General features: G+C 34.9%; 1 protein-coding gene across 1 annotated transcript in view; it reads left to right on the top strand.

The window, feature by feature from the left end:
* The window catches only part of NECAB1 (N-terminal EF-hand calcium binding protein 1), a 183,620-nt gene that overhangs the window by 34,943 nt on the left and 123,579 nt on the right, over positions 1-25,098 (top strand). Inside the window, exon 3 of the mRNA XM_060127738.1 lies at positions 16,810-16,835. Coding sequence (XP_059983721.1) covers positions 16,810-16,835 — 26 coding nt within the window. The remainder of the gene's footprint in view (positions 1-16,809; positions 16,836-25,098) is intronic.

Raw genomic sequence — 25,098 nt, forward strand, 5'->3', positions numbered from 1 at the left:
CAAATCATTTAAATTTTCTCTTATGGATGTCAAAAAGGAACAGAGAGAGGAAGATAGAAATGGAGATGTGGAAGGGAGAAACTAGACGGTTTAAAAGAAAGGTAAGTAAGGTAAGAAAGGGATAGGATAAGCAATGCCCCTTGATATTCATTTCAATAACTTAAATATGTCTTTGTGCACAAAGCAGCACATTTCCCCAAAGCATGTTATAAATTAATGGAGAATAGGAAGAAGATTTAAGCTTGAAGAAATCTGGCATAATGTCAAAGATGCTGGGGGAACTGGCAGTCTGGAGCAGATAGTGAATCCTGGAGAGAAGGGAAAAATGAATCATGTAAAGATCATTTGTCATAAATCAAAGAGCTGATAAATATGTAATACATGATACAGAAACACCATAAAAATCGCAATGTATGCTTTATTGGACAGCTCAAAGGAAAGAGCACTGGATTAGGAGACAGGAGATCTTGGGTTTTGTTACTGTGTCTATATCTTATTAGTGGAGTTCAAGTCCCTTTTTCCATTGAAATCATTAAATTATTATTCAGTTTTTAATTGTGTTTATTTCTTTCCTTCCCCAGTACACAGGATCCAGTGTCTCCTTCATTACATTTAGTTAAAATGAATGAATATACTTTTGTTGTTGTTGTTTATAGTTTTATTGCTGGGGAAGGAGTGTTCTGAGAGAAATGTATCCATTAAAGCCTCTCCTGGATACCTTACTTGCATTGTGGAGAAATATCTGATTTCACCTTAAATGAATGTTTGTCAGGAAGAATACAAGCTAACATTTGTCAAATTCCTACTTTTTGCAGAGCACTATTTTAAATGTTTTATACTTTTACCTCCTTTTAAATTACCACCACTTATCAAGGCCCTGAAAAGTTCAATGTGACCTTCAAAAGTTCAAGGGTCACATAGCTTGTAAAGGATGGATCAGGGAATCAAACCAGAACTTCGTAGTTTCAAAATTTAAATTTTCTCATAATAACATGCTTTCCCACTCATCTCTCACTTAACCATTTTAAACAGAAAAAACTAAGGCTGTGAATGATTGACTAATTTTCCTAAGCCATGCTCTTTCATTCATAGCAAGTCACTGATACTTCTTAGAGTATTTTTTAAAGATTTTTGGGGAGGGGATACAAGATTAAAAACCATACTTGGTTTTATTATTTATTTATTTTTTTTAAGTTTTAATTTTATTTATTTTTGGCTGTGTTGGGTCTTCATCACTGCACACAGGCTTTCTCTAGTTGTGGCGAGCAGGGGCTACTCTTCTTTGCAGTGCGCATGCTTCTTGCAGTGGCTTCTCTTGCTGCAGAGCACAGGCTCTAGGCACACAGGCTCAGTAGTTGTGGTGCACAGGCTTAGTTGCTCCGCAGCATGTGGGATTTCCTGGACCAGGGATTGAACCTGTGTTCCCTGCATTGGCAGGCAGATTCTTATCTACTGCACCACCAGGGAAGTCCCTGATTTTATTTTTTAAATTGCATCTATAAAGAAAGCTATTAGGAAACTAGTATCATTCAACCCAACTGAAACAAAGATCACAGTTTTTTCTAATGATGTGTGTATTTAATATATTATTTCTTTGCCTGTTCAAATTTGCAATTATCCTAAAATATATTACCATTTGAAGCTGAGAAAAACATAGTTATACATGGATTATTATTTGCACAAAAATGTTCCCAAGGAATTAATCTCCCCTGAAGCCAAACTCCCACAGCAAAATACTTAAAGAAGGAATCTCAGAGAGTGCTATGAAGGCATATGCTCTGTGAATACACCTGCTGAAGTTCATTTGGTGGTATCATCAAGTCAAGGATGCTAACTCAGATAGACCATTACAGTCTATATTGTACCTGTCCCAGCTTCTTTCACTTATTATCTCCATTGGAGCTTTCTCTGCTGTTTCTACTGCCTCACCTAGAAACAGGATCTTATGATAGCTGAGCTGTAGCACAAAAACATGGAAACAGCTCCCTGGGAATAATGGCTAGAAGGATGGCACTTATAATTAAATGGGAATCACCTGTGTTGTTTCTAAGAGGGTAAGGCACTTAGGTCTTTGTTGTGAGGTGTATACCAAAGTATCTGTGTGTGTATGTTTATTATTTAAAGTAATAGTAGCAGCTGATATCTATTGAGTGCTTACTCTTTGCCTGACCCTGTCAAATGTTTCAAGATTTATCTCCTTTAATTCTCAGAACAACCTGTAGGGCTAAATTTATCATTATCATCACTTTACAATTGAGTAAACTGAGCCTCAGAGCAGTAACTTGGCTAAGATCATGCAGCTACAATGTGTAAGAGTTCGATTCAAACCTAATCAGTCTGATTCAGGAGAGTTTACTATTAGTCACCTACTGGTGGATCTCAACCTTGTCTGCCTATTAGAATTACCCTGGGAGCTTTAAAAAAAATTACTAGGCCAAGGCTGTACCCAAGACCAAATAAATAAGAAGCGGTGGCATCAGTATTTTTAAAGCTTTCTAGGTGATACTAATGTGCAGCCAAGGGTGAGAATCACTGCACAATGGCCCATTGCTGTTCCTGATATGCCCCTCCCTTCTGGGAGGCACCTGTATTTGAGATATTTATAGAACACTGAGAATGATACCAATAAGTTAAGAATTTTACTACCTATGTGCTCAAGAATTTACTAACCTAGGAGGGAGATAATACATGCATTACATTTACATTTACTAAATAACAATATTACATTACTGCATTGCAGTACATTTACATTTACTAAATAACAATATAAGGCAGTACCAAGTGGGTTGATTTGGAGAAAAATGCTAAGAACCTAGGATTTCAATGATAGGCCTTGAAGGTTCTCAAACTACCAAACTAGTTTTGTGTATATTTATATGCCATTTCTAGGTGGCTAAGTAGTTGGAGATGGTTCCTGGTTTTAAAGATTCTCAATAGGGTCAGTATGCACAAAAGGCTAAGAACGACAGTTGACGGTTCAGAAGAGTGAAAGTCAAAGATTGGCTGGAGTGGTCAAAAACAGCATTGTAAAGAAGATGGAACACACGCAGGGCATTGCAGGGCCTAACATAATGATATGAGAGGAAGGAAGTTGTCTTTCCAGGTCCAGGGAAGAGAAGGAAAAACTTATGGAAGTAGGAATATGTCTGCTGGTAGAAGAGTATTATGAGAGAAGTTAGGCTTTGGGCTCTTTGGGAGAATTTTTAAATTAGACATCAAGGATGATTTTTTTTCTTCCTTATAGATCTCGAACTAATGAATAGCTTCCATTTATGAGTAAAAATTTCAGAATTCTAAGAAGATGCCATCAGTCAGTCCAAAGGGGTTTCTACAAATCCCTTTATTTTCTGTTCAAGATAGCATTAACAATCAGGTATCACCCTGACTGGCTCTTCAGATTTCTACGATGGTGAGGTCTCTGTTGGAGCTGTTTTTATGCCCAAGGAGAATTGAATACACTCCCCACAATGTCTTCTCTGATCTTAGGAAGCACAGTCAAGGAAAGGTTCACCCACAGTCAAGCTCTGAAAACAGGAACTTCTCTCCCTCAAGGTAACCCAATGTGACTGGCAATGATGACATACAGTTTCACCTTTCTCTTCTTCATTTGAGCTTCTGGCAAATAAACAAGCATGGAAAATTTCCCTGACATAGGGAAAGATATAAAGTCTAAAGAGTATCTCATGCATTTATCCTCTTTCCCTTGTCATAATATCATAATATTACCTGGAAATAGAAAGACCTAATCCTTCAAAATGGTGTCATTCTCTCCTAATAATAGGTAATCAGTTCTATATGGTTAAGGGTAAAGGAAATGCTGGCACATGGTAAATGACTAAGAATCCTTCACCCCTTTGGTATGCTAAAGCATAATTATCTAAGTGTCCCTTGGAATGAGAGCTACCACTTTGGGGGATACTAGTTATGTGCCAGGCAAGGGGCTAAAGGCATTATATATATTAGGTTATTCAATCTTCACAAATAATCCATTGAGAAAGGTATAATTATTTCTATCCCTAATTTATACATGAGGGAACTCTAGCTTAGAAATCTAAGCAACTTATTTAAGTTCAGTAGCACATCTAGTCAACGGTGGATCCAAGCAAAAACTCACGTCTCCCGATTCTCTGCTGCTACAAGATACAGCCTCACAGTACAGATTTAAACCCAGGTTTCAAACATGAGACTATATATTGAGAATGGGATGTCATCTGATAGCAATGAATTGGAGAGGAAATTGCCTGGACTTAGGAGGAGTAGTTAGAGATGAGCGCACTGATGTGGGACTTCTTTATATGTAAAATTACCTTTCAGTTAGTTTGGAGGTAGCCTGTCTTAACAGTTATACTCATTGAGTAGGGCTTTTATAAATAAATTACGGTACGTTCATTTGGTAGAAAACCCCTATAGTAAAATAGTGAGACAACACTATATATAATGAGACAACACTATATGTATGGATAAGAAAGGTGTCCAAGATACATTGTCATTAAATCAGCAACATATAGAATAACCTGTACAGTATGCTACTTTTTGATTAAAAAAGAAAAATATATATGCATGAGTTTGTTAGTTAATATAAGAATATTCTTGGAAAGATACACGTGAAACTGGAAATAATATATGCCCTACCAGAAGTGAGCTGTGTGGCTAGGAGTTGAGGTAGGAGGAAGACAGACTTTTCACTGGAGATGCCATTTTACCTTTTGAATGTTATGTCTTGTATGTATAATTATTACCTGCCTAAACAAACAAGGACACTGCCTGCATGATGACAAAGACAAAGTTCTCAATGGCAACAGGGATATTTGAAATAAGCTTGCAAAATTGAGTTTTAGAAATCTTAGTAGAATGAGATATTTTATGAGGCAAACCAGTGAAACAGGTTCATGTACTGGTCCTGAAGGGGGATAAGCAGGCCATTGAGGGAATATATTGCTCAGCACATGTATGCAGACTTTTATATGTGATTATGTTTAAATTTGTATGGATTTTCTTTGAGTCTGATTTTTTTTAAATATAGGATCACTACCCAGCCATATTTTTGAATGGTTAAATTAATCAGTGGAATGGAAGAGATTATATTGGATATAGGTGATATAAAATGTATGCAAAGTCCAAAATGTTTCTACAAAGTATTTATTTTCCCTCCCCTAACTCACATACAAAATTCAGAACATCATATAATTGCTAATAGTACCTCAGAATGTTGGAATAGATCCCATGTGTCTTGGTTCCACATAATAACCTCCCTCTTTTTTCACTTATAATTAACATTTTGCTTAATTTTTGTAATTTCTGCTCTTTCCAATAACATAAATATATATAAACTCCAAAACAATTGCTTTTCCCCTCATGTCCATATCAAGCACTTGAATGGATTTTGATGAAAACACAATATTGATTTTAAGGAAAAAAAAGAAAAAAGGGAAGAATTCATTTTTCACTAATAAAGCTTTCTCCACTGTATTGAACAATTTTCTGGAATGTTTCTTCTTGCCTTTCTTATACTGCCTGTCTGATGACAGAGACTGAATTCTCAAAGCAAAGTGATATTTGAAATAAGCCCTCAAGATTGAATTTTAGAAATATTAGTAGAAAGATCAAGGATTTTATGAGGCATGCTAGGTTCAGAATTATTCTTAACAATGCATTTCATTGCATAAAAAGAAAGGTATAAACATGCTCCAAACCCATCATTTTTCCTACTCTCCAAAGTAACCATTTTATTTCTCTGAATTTTTCTTTTCATTTTTTGAAAAGATTGAAACATTGCTAGTCATATCAAACTTTCTTGAATTTGGACAATTTCCCAATGCTTTTTGTATATTTACAAAAAAGGGTGTGCAAGTTTTCTAAGAAATAGTTTATTTGATTTGAGAGAAAGTGTTAAAGGTAGAGTATTGAGAGGGAAGTACTGACTACCAAAATCACCTTGGCAACTTCTTTAAAGAGATTCCTAAGTCACACCTTGAACTTTAAGGGGTTGGCCTGGAAATCTGCATTTTAAAAATTCTTCATGTGGTCCAAATGCTTAGCCAGATTTAGAAAACTCTAAACTAGAAAATAGACATGGTTGTGAACTGATTAGATTTCTGCCATTAAAAAAAGTTTTTTTAGGCTAGGAGAAAGGAATATGCCTTCTCGGCTTTGAGGTTACAGCTGTGCTTCAAACCCCTCCTTCCTGTCTGTGCTTGGCGCCTCTCCATCTGTTACCTCCTCTTTCCACTCAGTGTCTTGTTTCCAGTCTGTAAATATAACTTTCTCCCTTCATTTGAGTCCATCTCCCTAAGTCTCCACAGCCCTACATTATTTCTTCCTTTCATGCCACATTTCTCCAGAGAGTGATTGTTATGCTATGCCTGCATTACCCTGGCTCTAATTTCAGGAAAGGACTGAAACTATTGTTTCAAAAGTTGCCCAAAACAGTAAGTGTAAATTGCAGTGGTTCTTCTTCATACCTTATTGTGCTCTTCTTCAGTATAGTGAACTCCTGGAACTCTCTTCTTGACTTCTGAGATAACAATCTCCCCTGGCCATTCTACTTAGGCTACTTCCCAGTAGATCTTCCACTGAGGATTTGTTTGTTTGTTTGTTTTAATCACAATAGTTCATTTTCCCCCAGTTTTGTAGAGAAATAATTGACACACAACATTGTATTAGTCCAAGATGTATAACATATTGGTTTGATATGTGTAAATATTGCAAAATAATTACCATAAGTTTAATTGACATCTATCGCCTCGCATCATTACATTCTTTTTTTCTTGGGTATAATTTCAAATATACAATACAGTATTGTTAACTACAGTCACTGTGCTATATGTTACATCCCCTTAACTTAAATCTTAACTGGAAGTTTTTACCTTTTGACCCCCTTCACCCATTTCCCCCACCCCACACCACTCACTCTGGCAACCACCAATCTGCTCTCTGTATCTAAGAGTTTGGTTTTTTTTAGATCCCACATATAAGCACATATTTGTCTTTATCTGACCTATTTCACTTAGCTTAATGCCATCAAAGTTCATCCATGTTTTTGCAAATGGCAGGATTTCTTCTTTTTATAGTTGAATAATATTCATATATATATGTATATATACATACACACACACATCACACTTTATTCATCCTTCTACAGGCACTTAAGGTGTTTCAATATCTTGGCTATTATTAATAATGCTAAATTGAACATGGAGGTGCAGATATCTTTTCAAGATAGTGATTTCATTTCCTTTGGATATATACCCAGAAATAGAATTGCTAGATTATATAACAGTTCTATTTTTAATTTTTTGAGGAACCTCCATTCTGTTTTCCATAGCTGTTGTACCAGTTTACATTCCTACCAACAGTGCACAAGGATTCCCTTCTCTCCATATCTTCATCAACACTTATTTCTTATTTTTTTGATGACAGCCATGCTGATGGTATGAGGTGATATCTCATTGTGATTTTGACTTGATTTCCCTAATTAGTGAGGTTTAGTACCTTTCATGTGTCTGCTGGCCATATGTGTGTCTTCTGCAGAAAAATGTATAAGTCCTTTGATGACATTTTAAACAGATTTTTTTTCTTTGCTGTTGACTTGTATAAATTCTTCATATATTTTGGATATTAACCCCTTATGTATATACGATTATATATAATATATCATGATACATGATTTACAAATATCTTCTCCCATTGTGTAGATTGACTTTTCATTTGTTCATAGTTTCCTTTGCTGTGCAGAAGCTTTTTAGTTTAATGTAGCTCCATTTTTTTCCTCTTTTTTTCTTTTGTTGTCTTTGCATTTGCATTTTTTAATTTGTCAAATTAAAAAAAATCATTACCAAGACCAGTGTTTAGGAGTTTACCCCATATGGTTTCTTGCTGGAGTTTTATGGTTTCAGGCTTATATTCCAGTCTTTAATACATTTTGAGTTGATTTTTGTGTATGGTCTAAGATAGTGGTCTGGTTTTGTTCTTCAGCATGCCATTGTCCAGCTTCCCAACATCATTTATTGAAGAGACTGTTGTTTCCCTTTGTATATTCTTAAACTCCTTTATCACAACTTAATTGACCATATGTGCATGGGTTTATTTCTGGGTTCTCTATTCTGTTTCATTGAGCTACATGTCTGTTTTTATAACAATCCCATACTGCTTTGATAACTATAGCTTTGTAATATAGTTTGAAATCAGGAAGTGTGATACCTCTAACTTCATTCTTTCTCAAGATTATTTTGGCTATTCGGAGTCTTTTGTGGGTCCATACAAATTTTAAAGTTGTTTGCTCTATTTCTGTGAAAAATGCTATTGGAATTTTGATAGGGATTGCACTGCATCTTTTTTTGCCCTTTTTAACATCTTTATTGCAGTATAATTGTTTTACATTGCTGTATTAGTTTCCGCTGTACAAAAAAGTGAATCACCTATACATATATCCCCATATACCCTCCCTCTTGTATCTTCCTCCCACCCTCTCAATCCCACCTCTCTAGGTGGTCAAAAAGCACAACGCTGATCTCCCTGTGCTATGCAGCTGCTTCCTACTAGCTATCTATTTTACATATGGTAATATATATATATATATATATATATATATATACATATATGTCAATGCTGCTCTCTCACTGCTTCCCAGCTTACCCTTTCCCCTCCCAGTGTCCTCAAGACCATTCTCTATGTCTGTGTCTTTATTCCTGTTCTGCCCCTAGGTTCTGGAGAACATTTTTTCTTTAGATTCCATATATATGTATTAGCATGCAGTATTTGTTTTTCTCTTTCTAACTTACTTCACTCTGTATGACAGACTCTAGGTCCATCCACATCACTACAAATAACTCAGTTTCGTTTCTTATTATGGCTGAGTAATATTCCATTGTATAAATGTGCCATATCTTCTTTATCCATTCATCTGTTGATGGACACTTCGGTTGCTTCCATGTCCTGGCTATTGTAAATAGTGCTGCAATGAACATTGTGGTACATGACTCTTTTACAATTATGGTTTTCTCTGGGTATATGCCCAGTAGTGGGGTTGCTGGGTCATATGGCAGTTCTATTTTTAGTTTTTTAAGGAACTGCCATACTGTTCTCCATAGTAGCTCTATCAATTTACATTCCCACCAACAGTGAAAGAGGGTTCCCTTTTCTCCACACCCTCTCCAGCATTTATTTTTGGTAGATTTTTTGTTGGTGGCCATTCTGACTGGTGTGAGGTAATACCTCATTGCTGTTTTGATTTGCATTCCTCTAATGATTAGTGATGTTGAGCATCCTTTCATGTGTTTGTTGGCAATCTGTATGTCTTCTTTGGAGAAATGTCTATTTAGATCTTCTACCCATTTTTGGATTGGGTTGTTTGCTTTTTTGATATTAAGCTGCATGAGCTGCTTGTAAATTTTGGAAATTAATCCTTTGTCATTTGCTTCATTTGCAACTATATTCTCCCATTCTGAGGGTTGTCTTTTGGTCTCGTTTATGGTTTCCTTTGCTGTGCAAAAGCTTGTAAGTTTCATTAGGTCCAATTGGTTTATTTTGGATCTTGCTGTGATTTATGTCATAGAGTGTTCTGCTTATGTTTTCCTCTAAGAGTTTTATAATGTCTGGCCTTACATTTAGCTCTTTAATCCATTTTGAGTTATTTCTGTATATGGTGTTAAGGAGTGTTCTAATTTCATTCTTTCATTCTTGTCCAGTTTTCCCAGCACCACTTATTGAAGAGGCTGTCTTTTCTCCATTGTATATTCTTGCCTACTTTGTCAAAGATAAGTTGACCATATGTGCGTAGGTTTATCTCTGAGCTTTCTATCCTGTTCCATTGATCTATATTTCTGTTTTTGTGCCAGTACCATACTATCTTGATTACTGTAGCTTTGTAGTATAGTCGGAAGTCAGGGAGCCTAATTCCTCCAGCTCCATTTTTCTTTCTCAAGATTGCTTTGGCTGTTTGGGGTCTTTTTTTATATTCATACAAATTGTGAAATTTTTTGTTCTAGTTCTGTGAAAATTTCCATTGGTAGTTTGATAGGGATTGCATTGAATCTGTAGATTGCTTTGGGTAATATAGCCATTTTCACAATGTTGATTCTTCCAATCCAAGAACATGATATATCTCTCCATCTGTTTGTATCATCTTTAATTTCTTTCATCAGTTTCTTATAGTTTTCTGCATACAGGTATTTTGTCTCCTTAGATAGGTTCATTTTAGGTATTTTATCCTTTTTGTTGCAATGGTAAATGGGAGTGTTTCCTTTGCACTGAATCTTTAAATGCTTTATGTAAACAGCTAAATAAGGTAATGTTTGAGGTGACAAACACTTTAGTACTTTAATAGTTTTTTATTGTGGAACTACTAGAGACCAGGAGGCAATTGGAGCTCATGCTAGGGACCTAGACATTGGCTGCAGACATTTTTTGGAACCCATTCTACCACAAAGTGCTGGCAAGTGCCCTCTTGGAATCCTCTGTCTAGCTTTTTAGCAATGGGACCTGACCCACTGACAAGTCTGTGAAACCAGTACTAGCAGATCTCAAGAAACAAAAATATCCAGTTGGAGAAACAGCCCCACCTACCAGGAGGCTGGTTGCATTAGGACACACACCAAGACACATAACTAAAATACAAAAATTAAAGAGACACTATTAAAAACAGCAAGGAAAAAGCAACAAGTTACATACAAGGGAACTCCCATAAGTCTATCAATCAGTTCACTTTTGAGGAGGAACACTGCAGGCTGGAAGGGAGTGGCATGATATATTTTAAGTGATGAAAGGGAAAAACCTACAAGAAACTCTATCTGGCCAGGCTTACTCCAGATTTGAAGGAGAGATGAAAATTTTTACAGACAAGCAAATGCAAAAAGAGTTCAGCACCACCAAAACAGTTTTACAAGAAATGTTAAAGGAACTTCTCTAAGTGAAACACAATGGCCAAAACTAGAAATATTAAAAGTATAAAAGGAAAAATCCCATTGTTAAAAGCAAATTACAGTAAAGGTAGTAAATCAACCAGATATAAAGCTAGGAGGAAGGTTAAAAGACATAAGTAGTAAAATCATACCTGTCCACAATAAATCCCTTATCTAAGGGATACAGAAGACAAAAATATGTAAAATATGATGTCAAAAACAGTAAGTGTGATGTGGGGGGGCAGTAAAAATGTATGGTAGTTAAAATATATTTGAAATTAAGAGATCAGCTTCTTAAATGAATCATAGATACATACATACATACATAGATGGCTACATAGAAACCTTACAATAATCACAAACCAAAAATCTATAATAGATACACAAAAAATAGAAAGGAATACAAACATAACCCTAACAATTGTCATTAAATCACCTTGGAAGAATGCAAAAGAAAAAGTAATAAAGAACTGCAAAAACAGACCAAAAACAATTAACAAAACAGCAATAGGTACATACCTATCAATAATTATAAATGTAAATGGATGAAATGTTCCAATCAAAGGACATAGAGAGGCTGAATGGATTCAAAAACAAGACCTATATCTATGCTGCCTATGAGAGACTCACATCAGATTTAAAGACACACAAAGACTGAAAGTGAGGGGATGGGAAAATGTATTCCATGCAAAAGGAAATGAAAAGAAAGCCAGGGTAGCAATATTTATGTAAGAAAAAGTAGACTTTAAAATAATGATTGTAACAAGAGACAAGGAAGGACATTACATATTGATCAAGGGAACAATCAAAGAAGAGGATACAGCAATTATAAATATATATGCACCCAACATGGAAGCACCTAATTACATAGGAAATATCAACAGGCATAAGAAGAGAAACTGACACTAACAAAATGTTAGTAAGAGCCTTTGACACCCTACTTAGATCAATGGACAGATCATTCAGACAGAAAATCAATAAGGAAACATTGGCCTTAAATGACACTTTAGGACAAATGTCCATTTCATCCCCAAACAGCAAAACACACTTTCTTTTCAAGTGCACATGGAACATTCTCCAGGATAGATCACATGCTCAGTCACAAAACAAGTCTCAGTACATTTAAGAAAATTGAGATCATGTCAAGCATATTTTCTGACCACAGCACTCTGAGACTAGAAATCAACTAAAAGAGAAAAACTGCAAAAAACACAAACACGTGGAAGCTAAACAAAATGCCACTAAAGAACCAAAGGTTCACTGAAGAAATCAAAGAAGAAATTTAAAAATACCTGGAGACAAATGACTATGAAAATGTAATAATCCAAAATCTATGAGATGCAACAAAAGGAGTTCTAAGAGGGAAGTTTACAGTGATACAAGCCTGCCTCAGGGAACAAGAAAAATCTTAAATAAGCAACATAATCTGACACCTAAAGGAACTAGAAAAAGAAGAATAAAAGAAACCCAAAGTTAGTAGAAGGAAACAAATCATAAATATCATAAATATCAGATCAGAAAGAAATTAAATAGACTAAAAAAAAAGATAAATGAAACTAAGAGCTGTTCTTTGAAAAGGAAAACAAAATTGATAAACCTTTAACAGTCTCATCAAGAAAAAGAGAGAGAGGGTCTAAATCAATAAAACAGAAATGAAAGAAGAGAAGTTACAGCCAACATCACAGATATACAAAGGATCATAAGATATTAATTACTATGAACAATTGCCAATAAAGTGGACAATTTTGAAGAAAGCTTATGTCTAGAAACATACAATCTCTCAAGAGTGAACGAGGAAGAAATAGACAATATGAGCAGACCAACTACTCTTAATGAAATTGAATCAGTAATAAAAAATACTCCTGACAAACAAAAGTTCAGGCCTCACAGATGAATTATACCAAACATTTAGAGAAGAGTTAACACCTATCTATTGCAAACAATTCCAAACAATTGCAGAGGGAGAAACATTTCCAAACTTATTCTATAGGACCAGCATCACCCTGATGCCAAAACCCAAAAAGATATCACAAAAAAATAAAATTACAGGCCAATATCACTGAAGACCATAAATGTAAAAATCCTCAACAAAAGTTTAGCAAACCAAATTCAACAATACATCTAAAAGTTCATGCACCATTATCAAGTGAGATTTATCCCAGGGATGGATATTATCAATCCATGTGATAAAACATATTAACAGGTTGAAGAATAAAAATCATATGATCATCTAAATAGGTACATAAAAACCTTTTGACAAAATTCCATATTCATTTATGATAAAACTCTCAACAGAGTGGTTATGGAACACACATACCACAACATAATAAAGGGCCATATATGACAAGCCCACAAGTAACATCATACTCAATGGTGAAAATCTCTAAGAACAAGATCAAGAACAAGACAAGGATGTCCAATCTTGCCACTTTTATTCAACATAATATTGGAAAACCTAGCCACAGCAATCACACAAGAGAAAGAAATTAAAAAAGATCAAAATTGAAATGGAAGAAGTAAAAAGTCACTGTTTGCAAATGACATGATACTGTACATAGAAAATCCTAAATACACTACCCCAAAACTACTAGAACTAATCGATGAATTTGGTAAAGTTGCAGGATACAAAATTAATACATAGAAACCTGTTGCATTTATATACACTAACAATGAACTATCAGAAAGAGAACTTAAGAAAATAATCCCACTCAAAATCATATCAAAAAGAATAAAAAACCTTGAAATAAATTGAACTAAGAGGTAAAAGACCTGTACTTGGAAAACTATAAGACACTGATGAAATAAATTGCTGATGACACAAACAGCTGGAAAGATATACCATGTTTCTGGGTTGGAAGAATTAATATTGTTAAAATTATCATACAAATCAGGGCAATCTACAAATTCAATGCAACCTCTATCAAAATACCAATGGCATTTTTCACTGACCTAGAACAAATAATTCTAAAATGGCAAGGAAACGCAAAAGACACTGCACAGCCAAAATAATCTTGAGAAAGAACAAAGCTGGAGGTATCACACGCCCTGATTTGAAACTATACTGCAAAGCTACAGTAATCAAAACAATATGGTACTGGCACAAAAACAGACAAATAGATCAATGGAACAGAATAGAGAGCCCAGAAGTGAAACTACACTTATTTGGTCAAATAATCTATGATAAAGTAGGCAATAATATACAATGGGCAATAGACAGCCTCTTCTATAAATGGTGGTCAGAAAACTGGACAGCTACATGCAAAATAATCAAACTGGACACTCTCTCATTCTGTGCACAAAAATAAATTCAAATGGATTAAATAGTTAAATGTGTGACCTGAAGCCACAAAGCTCCTAGAAGAAAACACAGGCAGTAGGCTCTTTGACATCAACCTTAGTAAGTTTTATCAATCTTTCTCTCAGGCATGGGAAATAAAAGCAAAAATAAACAAATGAAACTGAAAAGCTTTTGTCCTGTGAAGGAAACTATCAACAAAATTAAAAAGCATTGTACTGAATAGGAAAAGATATTTGCAAATGATATGTCTGATAAGGGCTTAATACCCAAAATAACAAAGAATTCATACAACTCAACATCAAAAGAGCAAACAACCCAATTAATAATGGGCAGAGTATCTGAATAGACACTTTTCCAAAGAAGACATACAGATCACCAACATGTACTTGAAAAATATTCAACATCAAATCATCAGGGTAATGCAAAGCATAACCACAATGAGATATTACCTCACCCCTGTCAGAATGGTTATTATCAAAAATACAATAAATAACATGTATTGGTGAGGATGTGGAGAAAACGGAACCTTCATGCACTGTTTGTGGAAATGTAAACTGGTGTAGCCACTGTAGAATACAGTATGAAGATTCCTCAAAAAATTAAAAATAGAACTAATTCCACTCCTGAAGAAAACAAAAACACCAATTAGAAAAGATATATGCATGGTCTCTCAGACCCACCCTGGTGTAACATGTGAGGGCACTTACACAAAATATGAATACCAGGAGGCAGGGGTCAGGGGCCACCTTGGAGGCTGGCCATTAGACTCCAGGGTTTGAATCACTCAATAACATTTGCCTCAGTTTACACATATGTAAAATGGGAGTAATAGTAGTATCTGCTTTTTACGACTAAAATAGCTAATATATTTTAAAAGTTAAGAATGTATTTAAGATATTTATGAGTGAATTATAGGACATCTGTCATTTTCTTTAAATACTCCAGAAAAAAAATTGAGGGAGGAGAATGATGGTGGTTAATAAAACATATATGGCAAAATGTTAAAATGTTGATGATAATGATTTAAAGTGGGCAATACATACATAAAGTTTTCTTAATGATCTTTAATTTTTTAAAAATAATTATTGATGTATGGTTGATTTACAATGCTGTGTTAATTTCTGCTGTACAGCAAAGTGACTCAGTTATAGATATATATATATATTCTTTTTCAGATTCTTTTCCATTATGGTTTATCACAGGATATTGAATATAGTTTCCTGTACTATACAGGAGGACCTTGTTGTTTATCTATAATGATCTTTTCTTTATTTCTTAAGTTTAAAATTTCCCATAATAAAAAGTTACATAATTTTTTACATAAAATGTTTATAGCAGTACCTGGAACATAGTAAACAGTCAATAAATGCTGGTTATTATTTTTGGAAAAAAGAAAATATATATGCAGCCCTATGTTCATTGCAGCATTATTTACAATAGTTAAGATATGGAAGAAACCTGTCTATTGATAGATGAATTGATAAAGGATGTGACATATATACATAAATATACATGAATATTAGCCATTAAAAAGGAATAAAGTCTTGCCACTTGAGACAACATGAATGGACCTAGAGAGTATTATCCTAAGTGAAGGAAGCAGACAGAGAAAGACAAATATTGTATGGTTTCACTTATATGTGGAATGTAAGAAACAAAACAAACTAACAAACATAATAAAACAGAAACAGAAACAGATGCAGAGAACAAACTGATGGTTGCCAGGGGGAGGGAGTGGGGGGAGGAAAGAAATAGGTGGGGGAGATTAGGAGGTATAAACTTACAGTTGCAAAATTAATGAGTCATGTGTATGAAATGTATAGCGTGGGGTATATAATCATTACTTATATAATATCTTTGTATGGTGACGGAACTTAACTGGACTTATAGTGGTGATTATTCTAAATGTATAGAAATACTGAATCACTATGTTGTGTAACAGGAACTAACAGTGTTGTAGGTCAATTATACTCCCAAAACGAACAAACTCATAGAAAGAGAGATCAGTTTTGTGGTTACAGAGGCAGGGTGTTGGGGAAGGGGGAATTGGAGGAAGTCAGTCAAAAAGTACAAACTTTCAGTTACAAGGTATATAAGTACTAGGGATATAATGTACTACATGGTAAATATAATTAACACTGTGTATATTATATATGAAAGTTTTTAAGAGAGTAAATTCTGAGTTCTCATCACAAGGAAAAAAATTTAGTTTCTTTAATTTTGTATCTGTATGAGATGATGGATGTTCACCAAACATATTATGATAATCATGTCCTGATGTATATAAGTGAAATCATTATTCTGTATACGTTAAATTTATACAGCGCTATATGTCAGTTATATCTCAATGAAAATCTAGGAAAATAAATAAATAAATAAAATACATTTTTCCAGAAAAATAACAATTATTTCTTTTAATCTGTTTAAAGACAAAATCTGACAATCAGTGCTAATATTTGGTTGACTACTTCAACAGTGTAGAATCTATAAGAGAAAATACCATAACTACATATCATCTATTAATATAACAATACAGATTGGGGAATAACTGTATTTACCTATTTAAAAACTTAAATATTACCAAAATAATAATACTTTTTTTCATCTTTTCAGCAACCTTGACACAGAAGAACTATGTGGTAAGTTTATTTAAAGCCAATCAAACCCATTACTTGCTTTAGAATAAGAAAGAACACTGTCTTACATATTTCTACAAACCCTGAAATTAATGCCATAGATTAGGAGTTCTGGAATAAAGTAAAAGATAGTTGAGATCTCAAGGAATTTATCTTTATCCATGAGTTTTGTTCAAGCATGTATTTCACTGAAGAAAGAGTTGGCCCTTATTAATTTGTTCATAGCAGGAGAATTATAATTAGTACAATAAGTTTCACAAGAATATATTCCACCAGCTTGAATATATTTTTAAAGTGTTGTTTAATACAACTTCATTATTCACTTCAAATATATTGTGCAGAGGCTTTGGTTACTTTTTTGCAAAGCTGATCCCTTGATATGTAAAAACAACTTTGTCCCATACCTTGCCTAAACCATTCTGGAATGTCACTTGCAAAACAAATGATTCAGTGGGGAGAGATGTCTTAACAAATTCCTGATTTAGTGGCCTCTTCATTTACTTTCTTCGTTTTTGTGGGTGGAAACAAAAGTAATAGGCTAGAAATATGAAAAGGCAAATACTTTTGAGATTTATTCTTCGTTCTCAAAAATTTGTCTTCTCTAATAATAGAACTAGATTAAAGACCTATTCTATATTTATTTTGAAAGATTTGACTCTGATTTTCCTGCATAATTTTAGTTAGGGAACTAGTTAAGGGGTTTTAATTCAACAGAATTGCTCTATATCTTTAAACCCAGTGATTGTACTCCTAATTCTGTGTTATAATACTCCCTCTCAGTTCAAGAATATGCATTTTAATTTCCAGAGTGAAGTTTCATTTTTCATTATTTTGTGAATATAAAGTAAACATATTCTAATCAAAATGGATTCTAATTAAAACCAAAGTTTTCAGTGCTAGCAAATGAAATATGTAGACTCACACCCAGCAAAAATACTCCCTTTTATGTGGGAGGGGCAGTGTTTGATTGACATGGAAAATGGATTTCTTGTGCTTTTTAGTGGAAGCCAATTAACAGGTCCAAGTATCTAAAACTTTCATTCTGTTGCTTTTATCTAGTTTATCAGTTTACTAAATTATGGACCTAGAATTCAAAATACTTTAATAAATCCTTTATTAAAATAAAGTATAGATATTTCTTATTTTATTTATGAAAGTAATATTTAACTTTTTTTTTTTAAATTTAGCAACACAGAATTATATAGGTGTATAAGAGAAAATGTCAAAGGCTCTCACTCCTCTTTCCCCTGATACTGATCTCCACTGCTAACTTCTTGGAATGTATCCTTCCAAACATTTTTACACATGTAATGACATTGATATATATGAGTATGTTTTTTTCCAACAATGTGTATACTATATGATCAACACAAGTGCACACTGTTCTATATCATTTTATTACAAAGGATGCATAGTGTCCCATTTACCTTAAAATTTTTAACCAAATCCCTTTCAGTTGTTTTGGGTTTTCAGGTTGTTTCCAAATTTCCACTGGGACAAACAACACTGAAGTAAATATCCTTGTTTGTATTCTCTTTGCACTCTTATACAAGTAGTTCTGTAAGATAGATTCCCAAAAGTGTAGTTACTTGGTCAAAGATTCTTCCAGTGTGCACGCCCAGCAGCAGTATATAGGCAAGTCAACATTACTCACTTTCCTAAATAGCAGCTTTAGGCCATAACTTATTCCAACCAGTCAATACATGACTTTAATTAGATAATTGTGTATGAACTTTAGCATTGGGTCTTTGGTTTCCTATTTGTGCCATCTTTAGCTATGATCTGAAATCTATTGGGAGCAAATTTATTACTTTCCTGATCTTACACAGCTTATAACTGTTTTTGTACTCTTACCCAATTTTTTATTAGTGTATAATTGCTTTACAAAGTTGTGTTAGTTTCTGCTGTACAAAGAAGTGAATCAACTATATATATATATATATATATATATATATATATATATATATATATATATATATATATATCCCCTCCCTCTTGGACCTCCCTCCCACCCCACCATCCCACTCATCTAGATCATCACAGAGTACCGAGCTGAGCTTCCTGTGCTATGCAGCAGGCTTCCACTAGCTATCTATTTTACATATGGTAGTGTATATATGTCAGTCCTAATCTCCCAATTCATCCCACCATCCCCTTCCCCCTCTGTGTCCACATGTCCATTCTCTATGTCTGCAATTCTGTTCCTGACATGGAAATAGGTTCTTCTGTACCATTTTTCTAGATTCCACATATATGCATTAATAGACGATATATGTTTTTCTCTTCCTGACTTACTTCACTCTGTATGACAGACTCTAAGTCCACCCACATCTCTACAAATGACCCAATTTCATTCCTTTTTATGGCTGAGTAATATTCCATTGTATATATGTACCTCATCTTCTCTATCCATTCATTTGTTGTTGAACATTTAGGTTGCTTCCATGTCCTGGCTATTGTAAATATTGCTGCAATGAACATTGGGGTACATGTGTCTTTTGAATTATGGTTTTCTCAGGGTATATGCTCATACTGGGTCATATGCTAGTTCTATTTTTAGTTTTTAAAAGGAACTTCCATACTGTTCTCCACAGTGGCTGTATCAATTTACATTCCCACTAACAGTGCAAGAGGGTTCCCTTTTCTCTACACCATCTCCAGCATTTATTGTTTGTAGATGTATTGATGATGGCCATTCTGACCTGTGTGAGGTGATACCTCATTGTAGTTTTGATTTGCATTTCTCTGAATATTAGTGATGTTGAGTATCTTTTCATGTGCCTCTTGGCCATCTGTATGTCTTCTTTGGAGAAATGTCTGTTTAGGTCTTCTGCCCAGTTTTGGATTGTGTTGTTTGTTTTTTTGATATTGAGCTGCATGAGCTCTTTGTATATTTTGGAGATTAATCCTTTGTCCGTTGCTTCGTTTGCAAATATTTTTTTCCCATTCTGAGAGTTGTCTTTTCGTCTTGTTTATAGTGTCCTTTGCTGTGCAAAAGTTTTTAATTTTCATTAGGGCTCATTTGTTTATTTTTGTTTTTACTTTCATTACTATAGGAAATGGGTCATAAAAGATCTTGCTGTGGTTTATCTCAGGGAATGTTTTCCCTGTGTTTTCCTCTAAGAATTTTATAGTGTCCAGTCCTACATTTAGCTCTTTAATCCATTATGAGTTTCTTGTGTATGGTGTTAAGTAATGTTCTAATTTCATTCTTTCACATGTAGCTGTCCAGTTTTCCCAGCACCACTTATTGAAGAGGCTGTCTTTTCTCCATTGTATATTCTTGCTTCCTTTGTCAAAGATAAGGTGACCACATGTGTATGGGTTTATCTCTGGGCTTTCTATCCTGTTCCATTAATCTGTGTTTCTGTTTTTGTGCCAGTATCATACTATCTTGATTGCTGTAGGTTTGTAGTATAGTCTGAAGTGATGAAGTCTGATTCCTCCAGATGCATTTTTCTTTCTCAAGATTGCTTTGGCTATTCGAGGTCTTTTGTGTTTCCATACAAGTTGTAAAATTTTTTGTTCTAATTCTGTGAAGAATGCCATTCGTAATTTGATAGGTATTGCAGTGAATCTGTAGATTGCTTTGGGTGGTATAGTCATTTTCACATTATTGATTCTTCCAATCAAAGAACATGGCATATTTCTCCATCTGTTTGTGTCATCTTTGATTTCTTGCACCAGTGTTTTATACTTTTCTGCATACAGATCTTTTGCCCCCTTAGGTAGGTTTATTCCTAGCTGTTTTTTTCTTTTTGTTGCAATAGTAAATGGGATTGTTTCCTTAATTTCTCCTTCTGATCTTTTGTTGTTAGTGTATAGGAATGTGAGAGATTTCTGCACATTAATTTCATATCCTGCAACTTTACCAAATTCATTGATTAGTTCTCATTGTTGTGGCATCTTTAGAATTTTCTATGTATAGTATCATGTCACCTGCAAACAGTGACAGTTTTACTTCTTTTCCATTTTGTATTCCTTTTATTTCTTTTTCTTCTCTGATTTGCATGGACAGGACTTCCAAAACTATGTTGAATACGAGTGGCGAGAGTGGACATCCTTGTCTTTTTCCTGATCTTAGAGGAAGAGATTTCAGTTTTTCAGCATTGAGAATGATGTTTGCTGTGGGTTTGTCATATATGGCCTTTACTATGTTGAGGTATGTTCCCTCTATGCCCAGTTTCTGGAGAGTTTTTATCATAAATGGGTGTTGAATTTTGTCAAAAGCTTTTTCTGCATCTATTGACATGATCATATGGTTTTCATTCTTTAATTTGTTAATATGGTGTATCATATTGTTTGATTTGCATATATTGAATAATCCTTGCATTCCTGAGATAAATCCCACTTGATCATGGTGTATAATCATTTTAATGTGTTGTTGGATTCTGTTTGCTAGTATTTTGTTCAGGATTTTTGTGTCTATGTTCATCAGTGATATTGATCTGTAATTTTCTTTTTTTTGTGATATCTTTGTCTGGTTTTGGTATCAGGGTGTTGGTGGCCTTGTGGAATTTAGAAGTGCGCCTCCCTCTGCAATAGTTTGGAAGAGTTTGAGAAGGAAAGGTGTTAGCTCTTCTCTAAATGTTTGGTAAAATTTGCCTGTGAAGCCATCTGATCCTGGACTCTTGTTTGTTGGAAGATTTTTAATTACAGTTTCAATTTCATTACTTGTGATTGGCCTGTTTATATTTTGTCATTCTTCCTTGTTCAGGCTTGGAAAGTTGTACCTTTCCAAGAATTTGTCCATTTCTTCCATGTTGTGCATTTTATTGGGATATAGTTGCTTTCAGTAGTCTCTTATGATCTTTTGTATTTCTGCTGTGCCCATTGTAATTTCTCCTTTTCATTTCTAATTTTATTGATGTGAGTCCTCTTCCTTTTTTTCTTGATGAGTTTGGCTAAAGGTTTATCATTTTATTTTTTATCTTCTCAAAGAACCAACTTTCAGTCTTAGTGATTTTTACTATTGTTTTCTTTGTCTCTATTTCACTTATTCTTCTCTGATCTTTATGATTTCCTTCCTTCTACTACCATTGAATTTTGGTTGTTCTTCTCTCTCTAGTGGCTTTAGCTGTAAGGTTAGATTGTTTATTTGAGATTTTTCTTGTTTCTTAAGATGAGGTTGAATTTCTATAAACTTCCCTCTTAGAACTTCTTTTGCTGCATCTGATAGGTTTTGGGTCATCACCTTTTCATTGTCATTTGTTTCTATGTATTTTCTTTTGTTTCCTCTTTGATTTCTTCAGTGATCTCTTGGTTATTTAGCAGTGTACTGTTTAGCCTCCTTGTGTTTATGATTTTTACAGGTTTTCCCTGTAATTTATTTCTAACCTCATAGTGTTGTGGTCAGAAAAGATCCTTGATATGATTTCAATTTTCTTAAGTTTTATGAAGGTTGATTTGTTCCCCAAGATGTGATCTATCCTGGAGAATATTCTGTTTGCACTGAGGTGAAAATGTCTTCTGCTGCTTTTTTGTCAAACGTCTATAAATATCAATTAAATCTATCTGGTCTATTGTGTCATTTAAAACTGTGTTTCCCTATTTATTTTCTGTCTGGATGATCTGTCCTTTGGTGTAAGTGGGGTGTTAAAGTCCCCCACTATTATTGTGTTACTGTTAATTTCCTCTTCTATGGCTGTTAGCATTTGCATTATGTATTTAGGTGATGGTATGTTGGGTGCATATTTATAATTGTTATATATTCTTCTTGGACTGATCCCTTGATCATTATGTAGTGTCCTTATTTGTCTCTTGTAAAATTCTTTATTTTAAAGTCTATTTTCTCTGACATGAAAATTGCTACTCCAACTCTCTTTTGATTTCCGTTTGCATAGAATATCTTTTTCTGTCTCCTCACTTTCAGTCTGTATGTGTCCCTAGGTCTAAAGTGGGTCTCTTGTAGACAGCATATATATGAGTCTTGTTTTGTTTTTGTTTTTGTTTTTTGTGGTACGTGGGCCTCTCACTGTTGTGGCCTATCCCGTTGTGGAGCACAGGCTCCGGACACACAGGCTCAGCAGCCATGGCTCATGGGCCCAGCCGCTTCTCGGCACGTGGGATTTTCCTGGACCAGGGCACGAACCCATGTCCCCTGCATCGGCAGGCAGACTCAACCACTGTGCCACCAGGGAAGCCCTGAGTCTTGTTTTTGTATCCATTCAGCCAGCCTGGGTCTTTTGGTTGGAGCATTTAATCCATTTACATTCAAGGTAACTATTGATATGTATGTTCCTCTTACCATTTTGTTAATTTCTTTGGGTTTGTTTTTGTGGGTCTTTTTCTTCTCTTGTGTTTCCTGCTTAGAGCATTTCCTTTAGCATTTGTCATAAAGCTGGTATCGTGGTGCTGATTCTCTTAGCTTTTGCCCGTCTGTGAAGTTTTTGATTGCTCCTTCGAATGTCCATAAGATCCTTGCTGGGTAGAGTAATCTTGGTTACAGATTTTTCCCTTTCAACACTTTAAATGTGTCCTGCCACTCCTTTTGGCTTGCTGAGATTCTGCTGAAAAATCTGCTGATAACCTTATGGGGATTCCCTTGTATGTTATTTTTTGCTTTTCTTTGCTGCTTTTAATATTTTTTCTTTGAATTTAATTTTTGTTAGTTTGATTAATATGTGTCTTGGTGTGTTTCTCCAAGGGTTTATACTGTTTGAGACTCTCTGCACTTACTTGACTTGAGTGGCTATTTCCTTTCCCATGTTATGTAAGTTTTTGACTATAATCTCTTCAAATATTTTCTCATACCCTTTCTCTTTCTCTTCTTCTGGGACCCCTGTAATTCGAATGTTTGTGCATTTAATATTGTCCCAGAAGTCACTAAGACTGTCTTCAATTCTTTTCATTCTTTGTTCTTAATCTATTCCTCAGCAGTTATTTCCTCCATTCTATCTTTCAGCTAACTTATTTGTTCTTTTGCCTCAGTTATTCTGCTATTGATTCCTTCTAGTGTATTTTTCATTTCAGTTATTGTTTTGCTCATCCCTATTTGTTTGTTCTTTATTTCTTCTAGTTCTTTGTGAAACATTTCTTGTATTTTTTTATCTGTGTCTCCATTCTATTTCTGAGATTTTGGATCACCTTTACTGTCATTACTGTGAATTCTTTTTCAGGTAGGTTGCTTATTTTCTTTTCATTGATTTGGCCTTGTATGTTTTTACCTTGCTCCTTTGTCTGTAACATATTGTTTTGTCATCTCATTTTTTTTTTTTTTGAGGCACGTGGGCCTGTCACTGTTGCAGCCTCTCCCATTGCAGAGCACAGGCTCTGGACACGCAGGCTCAGTGGCCATGGTTCACAGGCCTAGCTGCTCCGCGGCATGTGGGATCTTCCCAGACCGGGGCACAAACCCGTGTCCCTGCATCTGCAGGTGGACTCTCAACCATTGCGCCACCAGGGAAGGCCTGTCATCTCATTTTTTTGATGGGTGGGGCTGTATTTCTTCTTACTGGTTGTTTGGACTGAGGCCTTCCTCACTGGAGTTTGCAGGCAGTTGACTAGAGCCAGGTCTTGGTGCTGAGATGAGGACCTCCAGAAGACCTCTCTCCAATTAATATCCCCTGGGGTCTGAGGTTCTCTGTTAGTCCAGCAGCTTGGACTCAGCGCTCCCACCAAAGGAGCTCAGGCACTACCCCTGGCTTGCTTATCACTGAATTCCTTAACTGAGATTTGGCACTTTATTTTCACCTTGCAGAGCTATTCTCAGAAGACACATAGAATGTAGTTTCAGACCCTCTTGAGTGGTTCTTTTAAAATCTTGAATATCTTCTGTTCATAAACCGGTGCAGTTGCACTTCTCTCTCTCAGTTGCACTCTTACTCATTTTTATTGAACTATTTTGCAAATCTTCAACTTGGTACGTGAATATTTTAAGATACTTATGGATGGGTGATGAATAATTGCAATGAAAGTTCATATAGCTAGAGTGCTTGAGCTGAAAGCATATAGAAAGCTTTATGAGCAAGTTTGAATATATTCAGTAGTCTAAGTTTTCATCTAGTTAGTTTTTGCCTACCAATTACTTTAAAAGTTAGCTAAATTCTGTAAATAAGATTGATAAAACTGAGGAATCTCCCATAAGAATTGTATAAGCCTTATATGCAAGGTTCCTTTAAGTTGCTGTGCCCAAATTCCCCCTAGTCAGATTGTATAGGAGCACCACCTTGCATTGCCAGATCCTGGGCAGTGCCGAGGGACTTGTGCCAGCTGAGTCTGGGTACTAGAAAATCAAATCTCTACTCCAGACTTTTAGAGCTGTGAC

The sequence above is a fragment of the Lagenorhynchus albirostris genome, chromosome 17, assembly GCF_949774975.1.
Source record: "Lagenorhynchus albirostris chromosome 17, mLagAlb1.1, whole genome shotgun sequence".
Lineage (NCBI taxonomy): Eukaryota > Metazoa > Chordata > Mammalia > Artiodactyla > Delphinidae > Lagenorhynchus > Lagenorhynchus albirostris.